The following is a 22,672-nucleotide window of genomic DNA, read 5'->3' on the forward strand; positions in this document are numbered from 1 at the left end:
TCTAGCTGCCCAGTTTTGGGGAGCCTCTGCCTACTGTAGCACACAAAATGCTATAGGAACTCAGCAGGCCAGACAGCATCTAGGAAAAGAGTACAGTTGACATAGCATTTTGTGTGTGTTGATTTGCACCTTGAGTATCGTTGTTTCATTTGGCTGTATTCATGGGTATGGTTGAATGACAGTTAAATTTGAACTTAAGCAACACCCTCTAAGGTAACTTCTAAGTTAGTCTAAGGACTCTACAACTCATGTTCTCAGTATTATTTATTTATTATTTTTTTATTTGCATACTTTGTCTTCTTTTGCATTTGGTTCTTTGTTGGTGTTTGTGTGTAGTTCTTCATTGATTCTTTTGCTCCTCTGTGAATGTCCATAAGGAAATGAATATCAGTGTAGTATTTGGTCACATCTATGATATGTACCTTGCTAATAAATTCTCTTTGCACTTTGAGGTGCTGAAAATCTTGAGCAACACAAACAAAATGCTGGAGGGACTCAGTGAGTCATGCAGCATCTATGAAGAGGAATGCGTCGAATGCCTTGTCATAGATGCTGCCTTACCTCCTGAGTTCCTCCAGCATTTTGTGTCTACTTACTGACTGCCCGTTACACCCCTGACAGTTAGGGCAGTAACGAAAGTGCTCCATCTCTATCTGTCCTCGGTCACTCAGATGTGGAAGGATTCTTCAGTGCTGCTCCCGTAACAATTTTGTTTTTACCAGTTAGGGTTGTTAGCCCTGAGCTAAGAACCTTTGAACCTGGAAAAGTGGTAGACCAGTGAGTAGACCACTCTGCCCTTTGACCTGCTTGGCATGAGTGACCTGACCAAGAGCTCCAGTCAACATAGCTCTCTGGCCCATTGAGGCATGCAAGCCTCCAAACCTTGACAAGGCTGTGGTCCTCTTTGTGTGTGTTGCAGTTTTACTGAACTGTTTTCAATCTGATTCAAAATCGTTGTTCACTCCAGGTTTTGTATTATTTCTCTAAGCTCCAGATACAGTACCCTGATCCCAGCCCTCTGGATGACCAAGGTGTACAACTGGGAGCTGGACTGCATGCAGTGTGTAGTGTTGGAGGAAGAGGAAGAAGAGGTGCTGCCCTCAGGTACCTCCTGAAATTTCTACTTTTTAGTAATGACAGTAAGTGCTAGAAACACTCAGCAGGCCAAGCAGCTTCTGGAGAGAGGAAAAGTTACTTGTTCAGATCCAGTTCAAAGTAAATTTATTATCAAAGTACATATATGTTGCCATATACAACCCTGAGATTCATTTTCTTGTGGGCATACTCAATAAATCCATAAAAGAATCATGACCTCACAGTCTACCTCATTATGATCTTGCACTTTATTGTCCAGTGCCCATGAAATATAATTTTATTATAATATTCAATGTTTCTGAACAAACATTGTGGGCATGCCACATACATTGTGTTGGCACCAGAGTATGTGGTGATATTTGCAAGCTGCCTCCAGTGCATTCCTACGTTGTGTCGTGTGTTAAAACAAACAATGCATGTCACTGTATGCTTCAATGTCAAGTGATAAATAAATGAATCTGAAATCTGAGACTTGTATCACATTAGAAGCTCTGGGTGACCATCTGGCATTCCTTAAGCTGTCCAGATAACTCCCAGTGAGAGTAGAGTTGTTTACCCATCCAAAGTTCAAAATAATAATAAATAGATAAGTAACAAATATCAAGAACCTGAGATGAAGGATTTGAAAGTGAGTCCATAGGTTGTGGGAACAGTTCATTGATGGGGTGAGTGAAATTCAAGTTTGTCTTCTGACTATACATATACACAACCAAATGAAACAACATTCCTCTAGACCTTGGTGCACCCACAAAACGTATATCACACACAAAATATTATGCTATAATTAAGTTAATAAAATATAATTCAAAATGCATGTAGTAAAGCACAGGACATGTAAACAGTAAACAGCTAGCTACCCTAGTGACGAGGCCTCAGTAGTGGCAAGGTATTCATTAGTCTCACAGCCTGAGGGAAGAAGCTGTTACCCAGTCTGGCAGTCCTAGTCTTGATGCTGCTGTACCTCCTCCCTGATGATAGTGGGTCAAAGAGATTGTTGGATAGGTAGTAAGGATCCTCAACAATGCTTCGGGCCCTTTGCAACGCTCTCAGTAAATGTCACAAATGATGGGGGGGTGGGGGAGAGACCCTGGTTATACTGTCGGTGGTTTTCACTATCCTCTGTGGGGTCTTGTGGTCCAATGCCTTACAGCTTCTGTACCACACAGTGATGCAGCCAGTCAGAATAGTCAAGATGGTGCTCCTGTAGAAAGTTGTTAGAATGGGGTCAGGGAGCCTTGCACACCACAATCTCCTCAGAAAATGCGGACGTTCCTGTGCCTTCTTGGCCAGTGAGGTGTTCCACGGTAGAGCCATCAATGTGCAATGGAGAGTGGTCAGCTTGTGCCTTCCTGAATCCACAATCATCTCTTTTGTTTGGTCCACATTGAAAAAGTTGAGTGAAGTTATCCCCTCTGGTTCAGGACCCTGATAGTTGAGAGATAATAACTGTTCCTGAACCTGGTTGTGTCGGTCCTTAGTCTCCTGTACCTTCTTCCTGATGGTAGCAATGAGAAGAGACCAATGCTTATTCTTCTATGATTTAGGAATAGCTTCAATTCTACTTTTCTACTGTACGATAATGACAGAATCTTCTGGAAGTACTTAGCAGGTCAGGCAGTATTTGGAGAGGAACAGTTAATGTTTCCAGAACCAGTATACATCATAAGAACTTTATTCACATTTCTTCACTTTAAACCATGGAGCCTTGCCATTAATTGTGGACTCCAGGTTGGGAACCTTTGCTTCAAACTGTGGGCCCACACAGTGATATCTCTGACTGACTGTGCACAGCATTAATTAGTAACTGCTTCAAATATATTCAAAGGTTTCAAAGTACATTTATTGTGAAGGTATTTATACAACATACGACTCTGAGATTTATCTTCCCCATAGACAGCTATGAAACAAAGAAGAACCATGGAACCCGTTCAAAGAAAAAAAATCACCCATTCCCTCACCCCACATGCAAACAAAGTCGCACAAATGGCAACAACAAAAAGAAATTGTGAAAACAGGATATAAACACAAAATCAAAGGCATATTTCAGCTCAGCTTAGTGTTCATTATCTGCAGGCTGCTCCAATTCAAATTCACCCAAATTAACAGCAAAAGATAGAGTGACCAGAGCCTAGAACACATCATACACATGAATTAGAGTCCACAAACCGCATCGATTAAATCTTGCTCCGGCACCATCTTCTAAACAGCATTGAGGGAGACAAATTGTTCCATCGCAAAAACCTTATTTATAGATCATACAGATGATGTAGTTCAATGTGTTTTACAATGGGATCTCGTTCAAACAAGAAAACTAAATTATAAAAAAAACATGAAAATAAAAGACAAAAAGATGTTAGTTAAAAGCAAAGTTAAATAAATAGGTTTTGAGCTGGTGTTTAGTTTTAAGTATTGAATGCCACAGTTTAGGAATGTAGTTCAAAAAAACATTCAAAGACCTTGCACCATCCTTAGCCTTGAGTAATTTGCAACCAATTAATTATGTATTTTCTAAAACATAATTCTGCTCTTATGTCTTATGGACTAATATCAGGCATGCCATGGTAGCATAGCGGTTAGCGTGTCACTATTAAAGCTCAGGGTGTCAGAGTTCAGAGTTCAAACCCAGCACTGTCTGTAAGGAGTTTGCATGTTTCTCCCGTGACTGCGTGGGTATGATCCTGCATTCCAAAGAAATACACGTTAGGGATAGTGAGTTGTGTGTATGCTGTGTTGCCAATGGAAGCGTGGTAACACTTGTGAGTTGCCCCCAGCACATTGTCAGACTGTGTTGCTCGTAGATGTAAATGACACACCTCATTGTATGTTTTGATATACATGTGACAAATAAATCTAATCTTTAATCTTTCACAATATATGGCGGCGATATTGATTGTGATTCTGAAATGCATTGTTTGTGTCAATGACCAACACAGTCCGAGGATGTGCTGGGGTAACCTCCGAGTATCACCATGCCATTGGTGGCAATGAGTTCATGGTGAAAGGGTTAACCTATGAGGAGTCTTTGATGGCTCTGGCCCAATACTCACTGGAATGAGGGAGATCTCATTAAAACTATCAAATATTAAAGACCTAGACAGAGTAGATGTGGAGAGTCTAGGACAGAATCAAGGAATATCCTTTTTGTACAGAGATAAGGAGGAATTTCTTTAGCCAGAAGGTGGTGAATCTGTAGGATTCACTACCAGAGATGGTTATGGAGGCCATCATAGGGTATATTTAAAGCAGAGATTGATAGATTCTTGAATAGTCAGGACGTCAAAAGTTATGAGGAGAAGAAAGAAGAATGGAGTTGAGAGGGATAAATTAGACGTGATGGAATGGCAGAGCAGACTTGATGGGCCTAATGGCCAAATTCTTCTGTGTTTTATAGTGTTATGGTCTAATATCAGGGGCACCACAGTAGTGTAGCAGTTTGCATGACAATATTAGAGCTCAGGGTGTCAGAGTTCAAATTTTGTTTCTGGCTCTGCCTGTAAATGGTTTATACGCTCTCCCCGTGACCACATGGGTTTCTTCTGGATTCGCTGATTTCTCTCACAGTCCAAAGATGTACCGGTTGGTAGGTTAATTGCTCATTGTAAGTTGTCCTGTGATTAGACTAGGGCTAAATTTAGCTGGGTTGCAGGGTGGTGCGGTTCATTTGGGCCAGAAAGGCCTGTTCCACACTATATCTCGAAATAAAAAATAAAATAAATAATTTAATGGGGTCTGGTAATTGAGAAGCCGTTGTTAAAGGTGTATAGTACCTCTCTCTTTAATCAGCAAACTTCAGCGACTCCCCAGCACAGGGGAAACACAGTAGCACTGATTCAGTTCTTCAGAATCAGTAAATTATCCAAAGGCACTTCAATAGTTCAATTTAATATCAGAGAATGTATACAATATACAACCTGAAATTCTTGCTCTCTGCAGACATCCTTGAAACACAAGAAAACCCCCCAAAGAATGAATGACAGAGAAAAGATGTAAGAACCCCAAAGCTCCCTGCCCCCTCCCACACACAAACAGCAGCAAGCAACATCAACCCTCCCCTAGATTATTCTAGCATTAAGCAACGCCATTCCTACCATTCTCCATGCAAGCAACAGCAAAGGCCCCAAAGAGAGACATGGTCTACAATCCATCAAAATTGAACTGTTCACTCCAACATTTTGACATCCCACAGGCTCTCCATCTCGTTAACAAGGGAGAGACAGATATTCCTCTTTCTACAGTGACAGGGGAAACAACATTTGCTGTTTTGATGTTACAGTCAGTGTGAATCATTGCTTTTTATTTCTTGTTCCCCTACTTGAGAATCGATAAATCAATAACTGAGTGCAGAGCCCGCTGGCAGCCACTCTCACTCTCTTCGATGTTCTGGGTCCTGCTACACTTCAGTTTGTGACACCAGTGAGAATTCATGTCCACAGAGTCACACAAAGGCCTGAAGTCGCCCAACTTCAGGCCAAACCTACATATACTGCAATGTGTCCAATCGAAGAGCTCCAACAGTGGGAACAGGCTGCTGTACAGAACAGCAGTTTCTGAATGCCGCTGTAGATTAAATATCCCATCAGGGCTCTAGTCACACTGAAAAGGTAAATAGAGGCATTAGAATAGGAAGAATGTAACTGTTTCGCTGATGAGCTGGGCGGTTGCCCTCTGGTGCCATCCGTAGTTCCACCCCGTTGTGAACATAATGTTCATAGGATCATTAACAAAGAAAATATTCAAAGTTCAAAGTAAATGTATTATCAATGTACATATACGTCACCATATACTACCCTTTTTTTTTAAATAATTTTTTATTGCATTTTTAAATGATTACAAAGTATGAAAAAACAATGTATATAACCCATACCCCCTCCCCTTAACCCCTCCCCCCTAACTACCCCTTAGAAAAAAAAAGAAAGAAAGAAAGAAAGAAAGAAAGAAAGAAAGAATGCCTGGTGGTTGGAAGATCTCCACATGCTCCATGGAGTTCGTAATAATTTTAATATGTATATTTATTTCTTTCCCCTAGTAACCAATTGTTTCATCTTAAAAGCATCTATATATTTAATCCTGTCTTTTGTAAATAAGGGCTCCAAATTTTCAAAAATGTTTCATATTTATCTCTTAAATTATAAGTAATTTTTTCTAATGGAATACAACCATAGATTTCTTTCTTCCAAGAATCTATACTTAAATGTGAATCCGATTTCCAAGTAACTGCAATAGCTTTTGCAAAATAGAAATAGAAATTTTAATTCAAAAAGGAAATATCAAAAAATTTGTATCTTGCATGTATAATTTGATTCAAAGACAGGTAATTAAGCAAGGAGTCCACAAGTCAAGACAAAAATGGGAAAGTGATTTGAATATTAAAATTGAAGAAACAAATTGGTCAAGACTATGCCTTGACAGTATGACAAATACAATAAATGTTCGGTTAAGATTAGTGCAGTATAATTTTCTACATCAATTATATATTACACCACAAAAAATAAAAAAATTTAATCCAAATTTATCGGATCAGTGTTTCCGATGTAACCAGGAAACTGGTACTTTTTTACATTCGACATGGTCTTGCTCTAAAATTCAACCTTTTTGGACAAATTTAAGACTTTTACTGGAACAAATTACAGGAACACAATTTCCTCATAATCCAATATTATTTTTACTAGGTGATATTGAAGGGATAAAACCGAAACTCAAACTAAATAAGTATCAGAAAGAATTTATAAAAACCATATACTACCCTGAGATTAATTTTCTTGTTGGCTATTAAGTTACTATAATTCAAAATATATATAGTGTGCAGCAAAGGTAAGCAATAAACAGTAAGCAGTTTGTTGTCCTGTCCTAGTGATGAGTCGAACAGAGAAATAAAATAGAATCAATGGAAAGCTCCACACAACAGTTTCTTCCTTCAGACTGTGAGAGTAATGAATAGCCTGCCACCACTAAGGTCTCATTACTAGGACAACAAGCTGCTTACTGTTTATTACTTGCCTATGCTGAACACTATATACATTTTGAATTATAGTAACTTAATTATGGTAATATTGTTTGTGCTGTGTGATATATGTTTTGTGGGTATGCCACAGTTCGAAGGAACATTGTGTCATTTGATTATATACATATAGTCAGATGACAATAAACTTGAAACTGACAAACACCCCATGTGCAAAAGAAGACAAATTGTACAAATACGAAGAAAAAAGGTAAATAAGTAAAACTGAGAACATGACTTGCAGAGTCCTTGAAAGTGAATTTGTAGGCTGTGGAATGAGTTCAGAGTTGAGATGAGTGAAGTCATCCATGCTGGGTCAAGACCCTGATTGTTGTAGGGGAATAAAGAATATCCATGGATAAATGACCAGAGGCTTAACCAGTGAGAAGGGATTTAAGAAGTGTTGTTTTAAATGTGGGGCAAGTTTTTTTACACAGATTGTGGATGCCCAGATTGCATTGCCAGTGGCAATGGTAGAGGCAGATAGAATAGAGGCAATTAAGGAATCTTGGATAGGCACTGAGTATGCAGAGAATGGAGGGATATGAACATTATGTAGGCAGAAAAGATCAGTTAGACATTTAATCTCTAGTTTAGTTAGTTAAGCACAACATCTGGAGGGTCAACATCTCTGAGGACCTATCCTGGGCCAACATGTTGAAGCAGTTACAAAGAAGGCACAACAGTGACTATGCTTCATTAGGAGTTTGAGGAGATTTGGTATGTCACCAAAGACGTAAATTCTCACAGATGTACCATGGAGAGCATTCTAACTGGCTACATCACAGCCTGGTATGTAGGGGCCACTGTACAGGATCAAAATAAGCCGCAGAAAGTTGTAAACTCATTTAGCTCCATCATGGGCACTAGCCTCCTCACCATCCAGAACATCATCAGGGAGTGATGCCTCAAAAAGGCAGCATCCATCATTAAGGACCCCCATCACCCAGGACGTGCCCTCTCCTCATTGCTGCCATCAGAGAGGAGGTACAGGAACCTGAAGAGACACACTTTCAGGAACAGCTTCTTCCCCTCCGCCATCAGATTTCTGAATGGACATTTAATCCTTGAACACTACCTACTTTTTTTTCTCTTTTTGCACTACTTGTTTAATGTCACTTCATAAATATATATACTGTATACTTCCTGTAATTTACAGTTTTATTATGTATTGCAATGTCCTGCTGCCGCAAACAACAAATTTCACAGCATATGCCAGTGATATTAAATTTGATTCTGATTCTGACAAAGCTGTGGGCCAAGTGACCTGTTTCTGTGCTGTACTGATCTATACTGCATCCTCCAGCATACATTGTCTGACTTACCACAGCCTTTAAGTGAAGATGTGGCATCACGCCAACACTTCGCTGAAAATTCAGAATTGCTTCATCTACTTTCTCCTTTTCATCCTCCATTAGTAACCTTATGTATGTTTATTTAGCGATACAGTGCCAAGTAGTCCTTCCAGCCTTTGGAGCCAGTTCACCCCAGCAACCCCACAACCCCAATTAACCCTAACCTAACCATGGGACAATTTACAATAACCAATTAACCTACGTTTTTGACTGTGGGAGGAAACCGAAGCACCCAGGGAAAACCCATGCATTCCACAGGGAGGTCATACAGAGACTCTTTACAGAATGGCATCGGAATTAAACTCTGAACTCCATAATGCCCCAAGCTGTAATAGCATCACTCCAACTACTACGTTACCATGGTGACCCCTTTGAGAAAGTCTTGGAGATTAAGCCATGTATCATCTCTCCTGTATGTCTTCTTGGCAACTGGGTGTTAAGCAAAACCAACTTCATGCACCCAATAATCAAGTCATAGAGAACTACAGCACAGAAGCAAGACCTTCAGCCCATCTAGTCAGTGCTGAACTGCTATTCTGCCTAGTCCTATTCTAGCATCTGAATTATATGCCTCTGTATAGGTTCCATCTTTGTGCTTACCCAAAATGTTGTAATCAAACATACATCCATCACTTCTGCTGGCAGCTTGTTCCACATTTGCACTACCGACTGAGTGAAGAAGTTTCCTCTCAGGCTTCCCTTAAATATTTCACCTTTCACCTTTAACATGTGACCTCCAGTGCTAGTCTGAACTTTAGTGGAAAATTCCCGCTTACATTTACCCTATCTATACCCCTCATGATTCTGTATACCTCTATCAAATCTTCCATCATTCTCCTATGCTCTAGGAAATAAAGTCCTAGCCTTTTCAACCTTTCCATTTAAATCAGGTCCTCAAGTAGTGGCAACATCCTAGTAAATTTTCGTTACACTCTTTCAAGCCTATTGATGTCTTTTCTGTAGGTCAGTGACCAGACCTGCACACAATACTCCAAATTTGGCCTCACCAACATCTTATACAACTTCAACATAACATCCCATCTCCTGTACTCAACACTCTGACTTATGAAGGTCAATGTGCCAAAATCTCACTTTATCACCTCATCTACCTGTGATGCCACTTACAAGGAATTATGGATGTGTATTCCCAGATCCCTCTGTTCTACTGCATTCTGCAGTGTCCTACCCTGGTTTGTCTTCACAAAGTACAAAACCTCACACTTGTCTGCATGAAATTCAGAATCAGATTCCAGTTTAATATCACTGGCATATGTCATGATATTTGTTGACTTTGCGACAGCAGTACAATACAATACAATAATAGAAAAAGCATGAATTACAGTAAGTACATAAAATAGTTAAGTAAGTAGTGAGATAGTGTTCATGAGTTCAGCATCTGTTCAGAAATCGGATGGCAGAAGGAAAGAAGCTGTTCCTGAATTGTTGAGTGTTCTGTATCTCCTTCCTGACAGTAGCAATAAGAACAAGGAATGACCTGGGTGATGAGGGTCCTTAGTAATGGATGCTGCCTTTTTGTGGTATCACTCCTTGAAGATGTCCTGGATACTATGGAGGCTGGTGCCCATGTTGGAGCTGACTTAGTTTGCAACTCTGCAGCTTATTTTGATCCTGTGCAGTAGCCCACCCCAACAACCCCCTCTATACCAGACGCAATCAGAATGCTCTCCATGATACACCTGCCAATATTTACAGTTAATACTCCCTCACTGATTTTCCTGGTTGTATTGTTTAATTTATTAACTTAAAAGAAACCTAGAATGTTGTTTCCAAATGTCGTTCATTACAGTTTCCAGCCCTGAAGAAGGGTATCAGCCCAAAACATTGACTGTTTGTTCATTTCCATGGATGCTGCTGAGTTCCCCCAGTATTATGTGTGTTTTGCTTTAGAGTTTAAAGATTTGCTTTATTTGTCACATGTACATTGAAACATTAAAACATACGTTGAAGTGACATCGCAAGAACAACCTTGCACTGAATGTCAATGAGACCCAGTGAATTGACTTCAGGAAGAGGAAGTTGAGGGAATGCACACCAGTCCTCATCTCGGGATTAGCGGTGGAAAGGTTGGGCATTTTCAAATTCCTGGATCTCTGAAGATATTGATGCAATTACAAAAAAGGCTTGACAGTGGCTATATTTCATTTGGAGTTTGGGGAGACTTGGTGTGTCACCAAAACCTCAAGCAAGTTTCTACAGCTGTACTGTGGAGAGCATTCTGACTGGTTTCATTGCTGTCTGGTATGGAGGGGCTACTGCACAGGATCAAAAACAGCAGCAGAAAGTTGTAAACTCAGTCAGCTCCATCATGGGCACTACCCTCCGCTACATCGAAGATACCTTATAAAGGCGATGCCTCAAAAATGTGACATCCATCACCCAGGACATGCCTTTTCTCATTGCTTTTATCAGAGAGGAGGTACAAGAGTCTGAAGACGCAGTCAACGTTTCAGGAATAGTTTCTTCCTCTCTGCCATCAGATTTCTGAATGGACGTTGAACCACTGAACACTTCCTCAGTATTTTGCTCTCTTTTTGTACTTCGTTCACTGTAGCAATGTATCTTTTCTCTAAGTACCTGTTCAGTTCCATTTTGGAAGCATTTATTAGATGCTGGGGAAAAAAGTGTGTAGATAGAGTTAATCAAATTTACAGCAGTGAAGGAGGCCTTTCAGGCCATTGCATCCATGCCAGCCCATAGTGTTACTGTTGATCAGTTATGACAATGCACATATTCTGAACAACAATTCTCTAAAGGGTTAATTTCAAGTATTTTGTTTTGTTGGACTAAGTCCAGGTCTACCCCGGTGAGTTTCAAAAGGAAATGAGGAACTGAAACGTATGAAGAGCTTTTGATGGCTCTGGACCTGTACTTGCTGGAGTTTAAAAGAATGAATGTTGAAAGGCCTAGCTTGAGTGGAGTAACACAGACAAAATGCTGGACTAACTCAGCAGGTCAGGCAACATCCGTGGAAGCAATAAACAGATGACATTTTGGGCTGTAACTCTTCATCAGGACTTGGGTTTCCAGCTTCTCTTCTGTCTAGACAGAGTGGATGTGGAGAGGATGTTCCTATGGAAGGGAAGTCTCGGACCAGAGGGCACAGCCTCTGCATGAAGGGTCCCTCTAGAACAGAGATGAGGAGAAATTTCTCTAGCCAGAGGGTGGTGAATCTGTGGAATTCATTGCCAAGAATGGCTGTGGAGGTCAGGTCATTGGGAATAGTTAAAGCAGAGGTATTGATTAGTTGGGGCACCAAAGGGTATGGGAAGAAGGCAGGTGAATAGGGTTCAGAGGGATAATAACTCAGCCATGACTGAATGGTGGAGCAGACTTGATGGACTGAATAGACTAACTCATATCCTATGTCTTATGAAAATTACCAAAAAACCTTTAGAAACATATTTCAAACTTCGTTCAAACATAACAGGATTCCTGAGAATTGAGGAGTTTTTAAGGTAAAGCCAACTGCTCAAATAGCCCCAAGAGACATACCTGGAACCTGTAAATCAGAATGTTTTTGGAATGATTTTAAAAGATTTCAATGAGAAATGGAGACTATCTTTGTTAGGGCAGAGGTGATTAATGAGTGATTCTGTAGAGATATTTGAAATTAAAAAGAAATGGTTCGGCCTGGTTCCACAATTCTGACTCATACATTTGAGCAGTGCTACTGGAAATTTTTACTCATTCAGTGGATGTACAGTAACTGTCATTGGTAAGGCAATATTTTATTGCCCAACCCTAAATCACCTACAGTAGGTGCCTCCTTGCAAACTACAGAACAATGCATTACAGAACAGTACAGATGTGGTTTTATGGTCTAATGAGTGGTGGTAGACAGCAGATACATTAAGGATATTTCAGGGACTTTTATAGGCACACTGATGATAGAAAAATGGAGGGCTATGTAGAAGGGAGTTAGATTGAGGCTAAAAAGTCAGCACAACATCATGAGCTGACGGGCCTGTGCTGTACTGTAATGATCTATGTTCGATGATACCCTAACTCTTGTACTTTGATAAGACCAAAAGACATAGGAACAGAATTCGGCCATTTGGTCCATCACTTCTGCTCCACCATTCCGTCATGGCTGATTAATTATCCCTCTCAACCCCATTCTTCTGCGTTCCACCCTGTAACCTTTGACACCCTTACTAATCAAAAACCTATCAACCTTCTCTTTAAATATACCCATTCATGGCCTCCACAGTCATCTGTGGCAATGAATTCCACAGATTAACCACTGACTAGCCAAAGAAACTCCTCCTTCTCTTCTTATATAAAAAATAGGGTCCCCAACTTTTTTGATGCCATGGACCAATACCATTAAGCAAGGGGTCCGTGGAGCACAGGTTGGGAGCCCCTGTAAAAGAGGTATCCTTGTATTCTAAACCTAAGCCCTCTGGCCTTAGACTCCCTAGTACACTCTGTCTAGGCCTTTCAATATTTGATGGGTTTATATGAAATTCCTTCTCACTTTTCTAAACTCCAATGGGACTCCAATGGGCACAGGACTAGAGCCATCAGACACTCCTCATATGTTAACCCTTCCAAGCATAGTGATACTTGTGGGCTGCCCCCAACACATACTCAGACTTTGATGATTGTTGACACAAATGATGCATTTCACTGTATGGTTTGATGTTTTGATGTACATGTGACAAACAAAATTCAAAGTAAATTTTATTATCAATGTACATTTATGTCACCATATACAACCCTGAGATTCATTTTCTTGTGGGCACGCTCAATAAGTCCATAGAATAATAACCATAACAGAATCAATGAAAGGCTACCCAACTTCGGTGTTCAATGAGAGTGCAGAAGACAACAAACTGTGCAAATACTTGAAACTCCTTTTTACCAAGCATCTCTAGAAACACAACTCACTAGCCCCTTGCTAACAGCCACTGGACTCAGCATTGAGAAAAGCACCTTTCTCAAATTCCATACATCTCAGATCTGTAGGACTGGAAGTTGGGGTGTCACAACCACCCGAACCCCAATCTGTATGAATACTATGTAAATACTGCCTCCATACAATTCATTGTCACCAAGAAATAACAGACCGTACACTGCATACAATTATAAAGAAAGTATATTTCTAAATTTCAGCTTTATCGAACAGTTAGTAGGAAATAGGAAAAAGAAAAAACGAATGAAAAGGGCCCGGTCCAAATGTGCACTTAAGTTGGAGCTCATCTTGAAGTTATCTTTAACTCGCGCACTGGACCCATGGTCTGTGTGAAAGCACACACCACACACTAATATTGCTTGATATCCATCTCAAACAGAATGGGCTCCCTTATGGGAGTATTGGTCCCTCCCCCTTGAAGCCATTCATTTTTTCAAAGCACCTTGTGCAACAGGGAAGGCATCCTCAGCCATCTTCCCTTCTGTTTTCTCCCAGCTAGAAACATATAAAACCTACAGCACAATACAGGCCCTTTGGCCCACAAAATTCTGCCAAACATGTCCCTACCTTAGAAATTACCAGGGTTACCCATAGCCTTCTATTTTTCTAAGCTCCATGTACCTATCCAAAAGTCTCTTAAAAGACCTTATCGTATCCAACTCCACCATTGCCGGCAGCCCATTCCACACACTCACCACTCTCTGTAAAAAAAACTTAACCCTGACATCTCCTCTGTACCTACTTCCAAGCACCTGTGCCCTCTTGTGGCAGCTATTTCAGCCCTGGGAAAAAGCCTCTGACTATCCACACGATCAATGCCTCTCATTATCTTATACACCTCTATCAGGTCACCTCTCATCTCCATCGCTCCGTGGAGAAAAGGCCGAGTTCACTCAACCTGCTTTCATCAGGCATGCTCCCCAATCCAGGCAACATCCTTGTAAATCTCCTCTGAACCCTTTCTATGGTTTCCACATCCTTCCTGTAGTGAGGCAACCAGAACTGAGCACAGTACTCCACGTGGGGTCTGACCAGGGTCCTATATAGCTGCAACATTACCGCTTGGCTCCTAAATTCAATTCCATGATTGATGAAGGCCAATACACCGTATGCCTTCTTAACCATAGTGTCAACCTGTACAGCTGCTTTGAGCATCCTATGGACTCGGACCCCAAGATCCCTCTGATCCTCCACACTGCCAAGAGTCTTACCATTAATACTATATTCTGCCATCGTATTTGACCTACCAAAATGAACCACTTCACACTTATCTGGGTTGAATTCCATCTGCCACTTCTCAGCCCAGTTTTGGATCCTATCAATGTCCCGCTGTATCCTCTGACAGCCCTCCACACTATCCACAAAACACCTCCAACCTTTGTGTCATCAGCAAACTTACTAACCCATCCCACCACTTTCTCATCCAGGTCATTTATAAAAATCACGAAAAATAAGGGTCCCAGAACAGATCTCTGAGGCACACCACTGGTCACCGACCTCCATGCAGAATCTGACCCATCTACAACCACTCTTTGCCTTCTGTAGGCAAGCCAGTTCTGGATCCACAAAGCAATGTCTCCTTGGATCTTATGCCTCCTTACTTTCTCAATAAGTCTTGCATGGGGTACCTTGTCAAATGCCTGCTGAAATCCATATACACTACATCTACTGCTCTTCCTTCATCAATGCGTTTAGTCACATCCTCAAAAAATTCGATCAGGCTCGTAAGGCATGACCTGCCCTTGACAAAGCCATGCTGACTATTCCTAATCATATTATACCTCTCCAAATGTTCATAAATCCTGCCTCTCAGGATCTTCTCCATCAACTTAACAACCACTGAAGTAAGACACACTGGTCTATAATTTCCTGGGCTATCTCTACTGCCTTTCTTGAATAAGGGAACAACATCCGCAACCCTCCAGTCCTCCGGAACTTCTGTCCCCATTGATGATGCAAAGTTCATCACCAGAGGCTCAGCAATCTCCTCACTCACCTCCCACAGTAGCCTGGGATACATCTCATCCGGTCCTGGCAACTTATCCAACTTGATTCTTTCCAAAAGCTCCAGCACACCCATTTTCTTAATATCTACATGTTCAAGCTTTTCAGTCCACTGCAAGTCATCACTACAATCACCAAGATCCTTTTCCATAGTGAAAACTGAAGTAAAGTATTCATTAAGTACCTCTGCTATTTCCTCCATTTCCATACATACTTTCCCACTGTCACACTTGATAGGTCCTATTCTTTCACGTTTTATCATCTTGCTCTTCACATACTTGTTGAATGCCTTGGGGTTTTCCTTAATCCTGCCCACCAAGGCCTTCTCATGGCCCTTTCTGGCTCTGCTAATTTCCTTTTTAAGCTCCTTCCTGTTAACCTTATAACAGTTACAGCACGGAAACAGGCCATCTCAGCCCTTCTCGTCCATGCCAAACGTTTACTCTCACCTAGTCCCACCGACCTGCACTCAGCCCATAACCCTCCATTCCTTTCCTGTCCGTATACCTATCCATTTTTTTTTAAATGACAAAATCAAACCTGCCTCTACCACTTCTACTGGAAGCTCATTCCACACAGCTACCACTCTCTGAGTAAAGAAGTTCCCTGTCGTGTTACCCCTAAACTTTTGCCCCTTAACTCCCAACTCATGTCCTCTCATTTGAATCTCCACTACTCTCAATGGGAAAAAGCCTATCCATGTCAACTCTATCTATCCCCCTTGTTATTTTGAATACCTCTATCAAGTCCCCCCTCAACTTTCTACGCTCCAAAGAATAAAGACCTAACTTGTTCAACGTTTCTCTGTAACTTAGGTAACAATCTAGTAAATCTCCTCTGTACTCTCTCTATTTTGTTGACATCTTTCCTATAATTTGGTGACCAGAACTGTATACAATACTCCAAATTTGGCCTCACCAATGCCTTGTACAATTTTAACATTACATCCCAACTCTTACACTCAATGACCTGATTTATAAAGGCCAGCATACCGAAAGCTTTCTTCACCACCCTATCCACGTGAGATTCCACCTTCAGGGAACTATGCAGCCTTATAATTTTCTAGATCTCTAACATTACCTAGCTCTCTGAACCTTTCATAAGCTTTTTTTTCTTCTTGACTGGATTTATTACAGCCTTTGTACACCACGGTTCCTGTACCCTTCCATTACTTCCCTGTCTCATTGGAATGTACCTATGCAGAACTCCGCAAAAATATCCTCTGAACATTTGTCACATTTCTTCCGTACCTTCCTCTGAGAACATCTGTTCCCACATTAGCTTCCGCCTAAAAGACCCCTACCCACACCAGTGTCCATCACAAAAACGTCTCCACCCAGCATTTTCTAGAACCTTCCCCAATTCCACCATCCTGATTGGCTGACACAATATTCCTAAGTTGAACAACATAACCTCTTCAGTTCAAACCCAAACATGCTAAAAGCAGAACAGATTACTGTTACAGAACTGCTAAAATGAAATACCTACAGCATAGCAGTAAAAATCTTAACAAGAGGATTACATACAAAAAGAAGAAATAATAAATAAATAAGCAATAAATATCGATAACGTGAGTTGAAGAATCCTTGAAACTGAGTCCATAGTTTGCGGGAACATTTCAATGACAGGACAAGTGAAATTCTGCCATTTTGTTCAAAAGACTGATAGTTGAGGGGTAGTAATTGTTCCTGAACCTGGTGCTGTGAGTCCTGGGGCTCCTGTACCTTCTTCCTGATGTGAGCAGTGAGAAGAAAGCATGACCTGTGTGGGTGGTGAGTTTTCAAGACCATTACCTCTCTTTCTCTTAAATTCCAGTCAATGTAGGTGTAGCCTATCCAACCTGTCCTGTCACTGGCTGTCCACTCCTGTGCCTTATGCACTAAAAAAAAATGAACTAGTAGCCTCAGTTTTTCAAGCACCCAGCCTTCCGCACGGGACTTGTTCAAGTTGGGCAGCCTGGTAGCATAGTGGTTAGTGTAACACTTCACAGCAGCAGCTGTTTGTAAGGAGTTAGTACGTTCTTCTAGGAGCGACTGGACTTTCTTCAGGTGCTGCAGTTTCCTCTCACATTCTAAGGATGTACAGGTTAGCTTTAGTATGTTGAAGGCATGCTATGTTGCTACCAGACGTATGACAACACTTGCAGGCTGACCCAGTTGGTTGTTGACGAAAACAACGCATTTCACTCTATGTTTTGATGTACATGTGACAAATAAAGTTAATCTTAAAAAAAAGTTTATTGTAAGGGGCTCACATACCCATGAAATGCCATGAAAATCTGCTTATTTCTTTGGCTTGAAATTGAATAAGATCTCTTGAATGCTACACCCCGAGTCTCAGCAAGCACCAAATGTTGCTCTGGGCAGACTATCTGACAAGTCTAAGGCTGATAGCAGCAGATTAAAGGCACCTCCTTCTCACCCCACCTAACTGATACATCAAAACTTTTACATTTATTACAGTCAGAAAATTAACAGATGGTTTGAAGGGAAAGTATTTGCACTGTAAATTATTATCCTGTGTTAAAGAATTTGGGGTCATGGCAATTATGAGGTGATCAAACCTGAGGTCAGACAGAGTTTAACTGCTGCAGGGAACCTTTAGCAACTTATAACTAGTGAGAAAAATATACTTTAAAGTCAAACAAAAATCAAAGTTAGGTTTATTATTATCTGCACAAATCCATGTGTGCATAGATGCAATGAAAACCTTACAAAGCTGACCAGAATGTGTTACAGCTACAGTAACTCAAAGGTTCAAAGGTCCAATTTAACATCAGAAAAATGTATACAATATACATCCTGAAATACTTTTTCTTCGCAAACATCCACGAAAACAGAGGAGTGCCCCAAAGAATGAATGACAGTTAAATGTTAGAACCCCAAAGTCTCCACCCAGCTCCCTTCCCTCCCATGCACAAGCAGCAGCAAGCAATGCCCCCTCTCCCCATCGGCAAAAAAGCCATCAGCACCCACCACCAAGCACTCAAGCGTGAGCAAAGCAGTAGCAAAGACACAGACTTGCAGTTATCCCAAAGAGTTCGCGTTTCACCCGGTGTACAACATACCACAGTGTGTGTCTGTCTGTCTCTCTCTCTCTCTCTATATATATATACATATATATAAAACAAACAACTCACAGGTTTATGATGTTAAAAGTCTGTTATGTCGCTTTTCTTGAGCTCTGTGCCCAAAGATCTCAGGATTCCAGGCACACAGCCATAAATATTCTGACTCCCCTGACGACACACTGACCCTCGATCCGCCCGTCTCCAGAGCCCGAGATCCTAGGTTTCCAAGTCTGAGCCAGACTCTTAGGCCGGGCTCTTGGCGTGCTGAACAGCAACGGCCGGTTATGAAACCCCAAGAGTGAGTCCCATTCCCGCAAAGAACCAAAGTCAGCAGGTAACTCCAGGTCAGGGTCTTCAAAAGAACCCTGAAAGGGAAACATACAGAGATATTAATGATGGAAATAGAACTGTTCTGAAGATGCACCCAAAGGAGTCGCTGTTTAGTGCCATCCTTACTCGACTCTGCCTCCAGAATCCTTGAAGTTCATTTTTAATATGTAGCATATTGTAACATAGTATTTAAAATTGTAACATTACAATTAGGGCTTTCAAACATTTTTTTAAAAACAGTGGCAATTAGTTGTGTAATTATAAAAAGGATAGTGAATTAATTATGGTTTTAATTTCATTAGGAAGCAAGAATGGTATAAATAGTGCAAGAGCAAAATGTATTGCGTATAGAAGATTCAAGATAGGTTTTGTGTTCAGCTCAAACAGACAACCTTTACATGGTCAAGGGGTTCAGCTGTTGTTCAGACCAAACATCAGACTGGGGAACAACTGTGATCTAAGTGATTTTGTCCGTGGAATGATTGTTGGTGCCAGGTGGAGTGGTTTGAGTATCTCAGAAACTGCTAATTCCTGGGATTTTCATGTAAAGCAGTCTCTAGAGCAGGAGTTTTCAACCTTTTTATGCCATGGACCCCCCCCCCCACCCTTTTACCATTAGCTGAGGGGTCCATTACCCCAGGTGGGGAACCCATAATCTGGAGTTTACAGAGAATTGTGCAAAAACAAAAAACATCCAGTGAGCAGCAGTTCTGTGGTCAGAGATACCTTTTTAATGAGAGAGGTTAGAGGAGGATGATCAGACAGTTCGAGCTGACAGGAAGGTGACAGTAACTCTTATAGCCATGTGTTACTACAGTAGTGTGTAGAAGAGCATCTCTGAATGCCCAACACATCAAACCATGAAATGGATGGGCTACAGCAGCAGAAGACCATGAATATAATCTCAGCAGGCACTTTATTAGGTACCAGAGTGATCACTGGGCATATATCTGTGTCATACAGAACCTATAACCAAGATTGAATGTAGACTTAACAACTGCCCTTTTCACTTACTAGATGCTTAGTTATTCCCTCTGAATCAATAGCCTAATGGTTGAGAGGTAATAACTATTGTATTAATATTATTTTGCAACTGTATGTGCTGGATGGTAACTATATGTGCCATATGTATTGTATTTTCCCCCTGGCCCCAGATAGAAACAGTATTTTGTTTTGCTAAATACATGCGTACTCAAGTACAAGATTGTTCAGCATCATTTCCGATACACCAGTGTAAAGGGGAATGAAATCATTGTTACTCCAGATCCAATGCAGAATGAAAATAACACAATAAGATAAAGAACACAATAATAACAAATGCAATAAATATAAATATATAAAATAGTTTATATACCTAGATTGTATGTCCATAAAGTGACATGAGGCGCAGGAGTGTCTGTACGTAAGATGACTCTAGCCGGAAATGTTAAACTTTAGGGGTTAGGGGTATGGAGGAGTGGGTTATATGTAAAGAAAATTAAATTAAATAAGTAGTTTGTAAAGAAAGAGAAAAGTTACTGAGGTAGTGTTCATGGGTTCATTGTCCATTCAGAAATCTGGTGGTAGGGGGAGGAAGAAGCTGTTCCTAAAACACATCCACCTTTCTCTGTGTTAAAGAACTTACCTCTGACATCCCTGTACTTGCTCCAGTCACCTTAAAATTATGCCCCTCAGATTAGCCATTTCTGCCTTGTGAATAAGTCTCTGGCTGTCCACTTAATTTATGGATCATATCATCTTGTACACCTCTATCATGTCACATCTCATCATCCATCACTCCAAAGAGAAAGGCTGTTGCTCGCTTAATCTCTCCTCATAAGATGTGTAGAGAAAACGATAAAGAGATTGACAAGAACGTTGTCTGAAATGGAAGGTTGTGGTTATAAGGAGAATTAGAATCAGGTTAATTAATCACTTGCCTACACTCATTGGCCATTTTATTCGGTAAACCAGTACACCTACTTGTTAATGCAAATATCTAGCCAGTCAATCACGTGACAGCAATTCAATGCGTAAAAGCATGCAGACATGGTCAAAAGGTTGTTGTTGTTCAGATCAATATCAGAATTGGGAAGAAATATGACCTAAGTGACTTTGACCGTGGATTGCTTGTTAGTGCCAGATGGGGTGGTTTGAGTATTTCAGAAACTGCTGATCTCCTGGGAGTTTCATGCACAACAGTTTCTAGAGTTTACAGAGAATGGAGTGAAAAACAAAAACACCCAGTGAGTGGCAGTTCTGTGGGTGAAAATGCCTTGTTAATGAGAGAGATCAGAGGAGAATCGCCAGACTGGTTCAAGCTAACAGGGAGGCGACAGTAATTCAAATAACTACGCATTATAACAGTGGTGTGCAGAAGGACATCTCTGAATGCACAACACGTTAATCCTTGAAGTGGATGGACTACAGCAGCAGAATACCATACCCATTTTCTCTCCTGCACCTATTAAAGTTGCCACTGAGTACATGTTGTGAAATCTGTTGTTTTGCGGCCTATCATATTATGTTTTGGTGGTTGAGGGAAACATGTTGGCTATTGAAAGCTGGGATAATTCTTCAGTAGAATCAGCTCGGAACATTTTCTGTCTACCTCATACTGCAGATGGGAATTGGGAAACTTGACTCATCCAAGCATCAGTACCTCCAACAGTGCTGTACATGTTCGGTCCTGCACTGGATTGTTAGTCGATATATATATGTAGCTGAATGCTTCACACACCTGGTGTGGATTTAGGGACAGCCAAGAGACTATTGCTACAGCATGGAAAAAGACCATTCAGCCTGCCAGATTAGCTTTATTTGTACACACGCATGCCTGCGAGACTGGAGGCCTGTCTGGGTGGGTGAGTATTGGAATAGGAAAGAGGCTTGTCTTGCTGTTGTTGTTTGTGTTGATCTGCTGAACATTTTGGGCATGCTGTGTTGGTGCTGGAATGTTTGGTGACACTTGCAGGTTGTTCTCATCCTTGGGTGCGCTGCTTGTCAACGCAAACAACAGCACCACAGTGGTGTAGCATTTAGCACAATGCTATTACAACTTGGGGCATTCTGCAGTTAGAAGTTCAATTCTGGCTCCGTTCTGTAAGGAGTCTTTGTACGTTCTCCCTATGGAATGGGTGCGTTTTCCCCATGTGCCTTGATTTCCTTCCACAGTCCAAAGATGTACTGGGTAGGTAAATTGTCCTGTGATTAGCTGAGGGTTTCCTGGGGATTGCTGGGACAGCATGGCCTGAAGGATCAAATGGGCCTGCTTCATGCTGAATCACTGTTTGGAGATGAGATTTCAAACATTGCTCTGCCTGACAGAGTAACCTTCAACATGGATTAGAAGGAGAAATCTACACGACTGGGAGAAAATGGTTTAGGGTGAACTGGGCAAATGTGCCAATCAGCTCCTTCAAAGAGCTAATAGAGGTATGATGGGATCAAATTCAGATTATTTATTGCCAGAGTGCAGTGAAATTCCTTGCTCAAGTGTAGGTGTTAGTTTGCAGATGACACAAGGGTTAGTGATGTTGTGGATAGTATAGAAGGTTGTCATAAATTACAGTGAGACATTGAGAGGATGCAGAGCTGTACTTCCTGATCACACAGACATCTCATCCCGGCACTGGCCAAGCAGGAGGGTCTTGCTGACCTGAGGGGCCACCAGCCCTCATCATTGCTGGTTCTTATTAAGTGCTCAGAGGTGAATAACTCTGTGTTTATTCTAAAGGTTTGTAGATGGAGATGAGGTTCAGGTAGGCAATAATTGAATTAGACGCATATGCTCCTGTTCTTGGGTAGACTATTTTTATTTAATCACTTTTCCCTTTGTAGGTTTTAATTTGTGATCAGTATGCTCCAAGTATTCTGAAAGACAGCAAGTAATCGGAATAGTTTGG

General features: G+C 41.0%; 1 protein-coding gene and 1 long non-coding RNA gene across 2 annotated transcripts in view; one reads left to right on the forward strand and one right to left on the reverse strand.

Annotated features, from left to right (window-relative positions):
• The window catches only part of si:ch211-266k8.4 (carabin), a 165,264-nt gene that overhangs the window by 117,726 nt on the left and 24,866 nt on the right, over positions 1–22,672 (forward strand). Inside the window, exon 10 of the mRNA XM_059974000.1 lies at positions 989–1,104. Within this exon, the coding sequence (XP_059829983.1) occupies positions 989–1,104 (116 nt within the window). The remainder of the gene's footprint in view (positions 1–988; positions 1,105–22,672) is intronic.
• On the reverse strand, positions 2,081–20,733 carry LOC132396458 (uncharacterized). Its single transcript, XR_009512990.1, has 3 exons — positions 20,413–20,733; positions 18,528–18,823; positions 2,081–2,590 (listed from the first exon to the last, which is right to left on the reverse strand). It is a non-coding gene; the product is annotated as an uncharacterized LOC132396458 (long non-coding RNA).

The sequence above is a fragment of the Hypanus sabinus genome, chromosome 7, assembly GCF_030144855.1.
Source record: "Hypanus sabinus isolate sHypSab1 chromosome 7, sHypSab1.hap1, whole genome shotgun sequence".
NCBI lineage: Eukaryota > Metazoa > Chordata > Chondrichthyes > Myliobatiformes > Dasyatidae > Hypanus > Hypanus sabinus.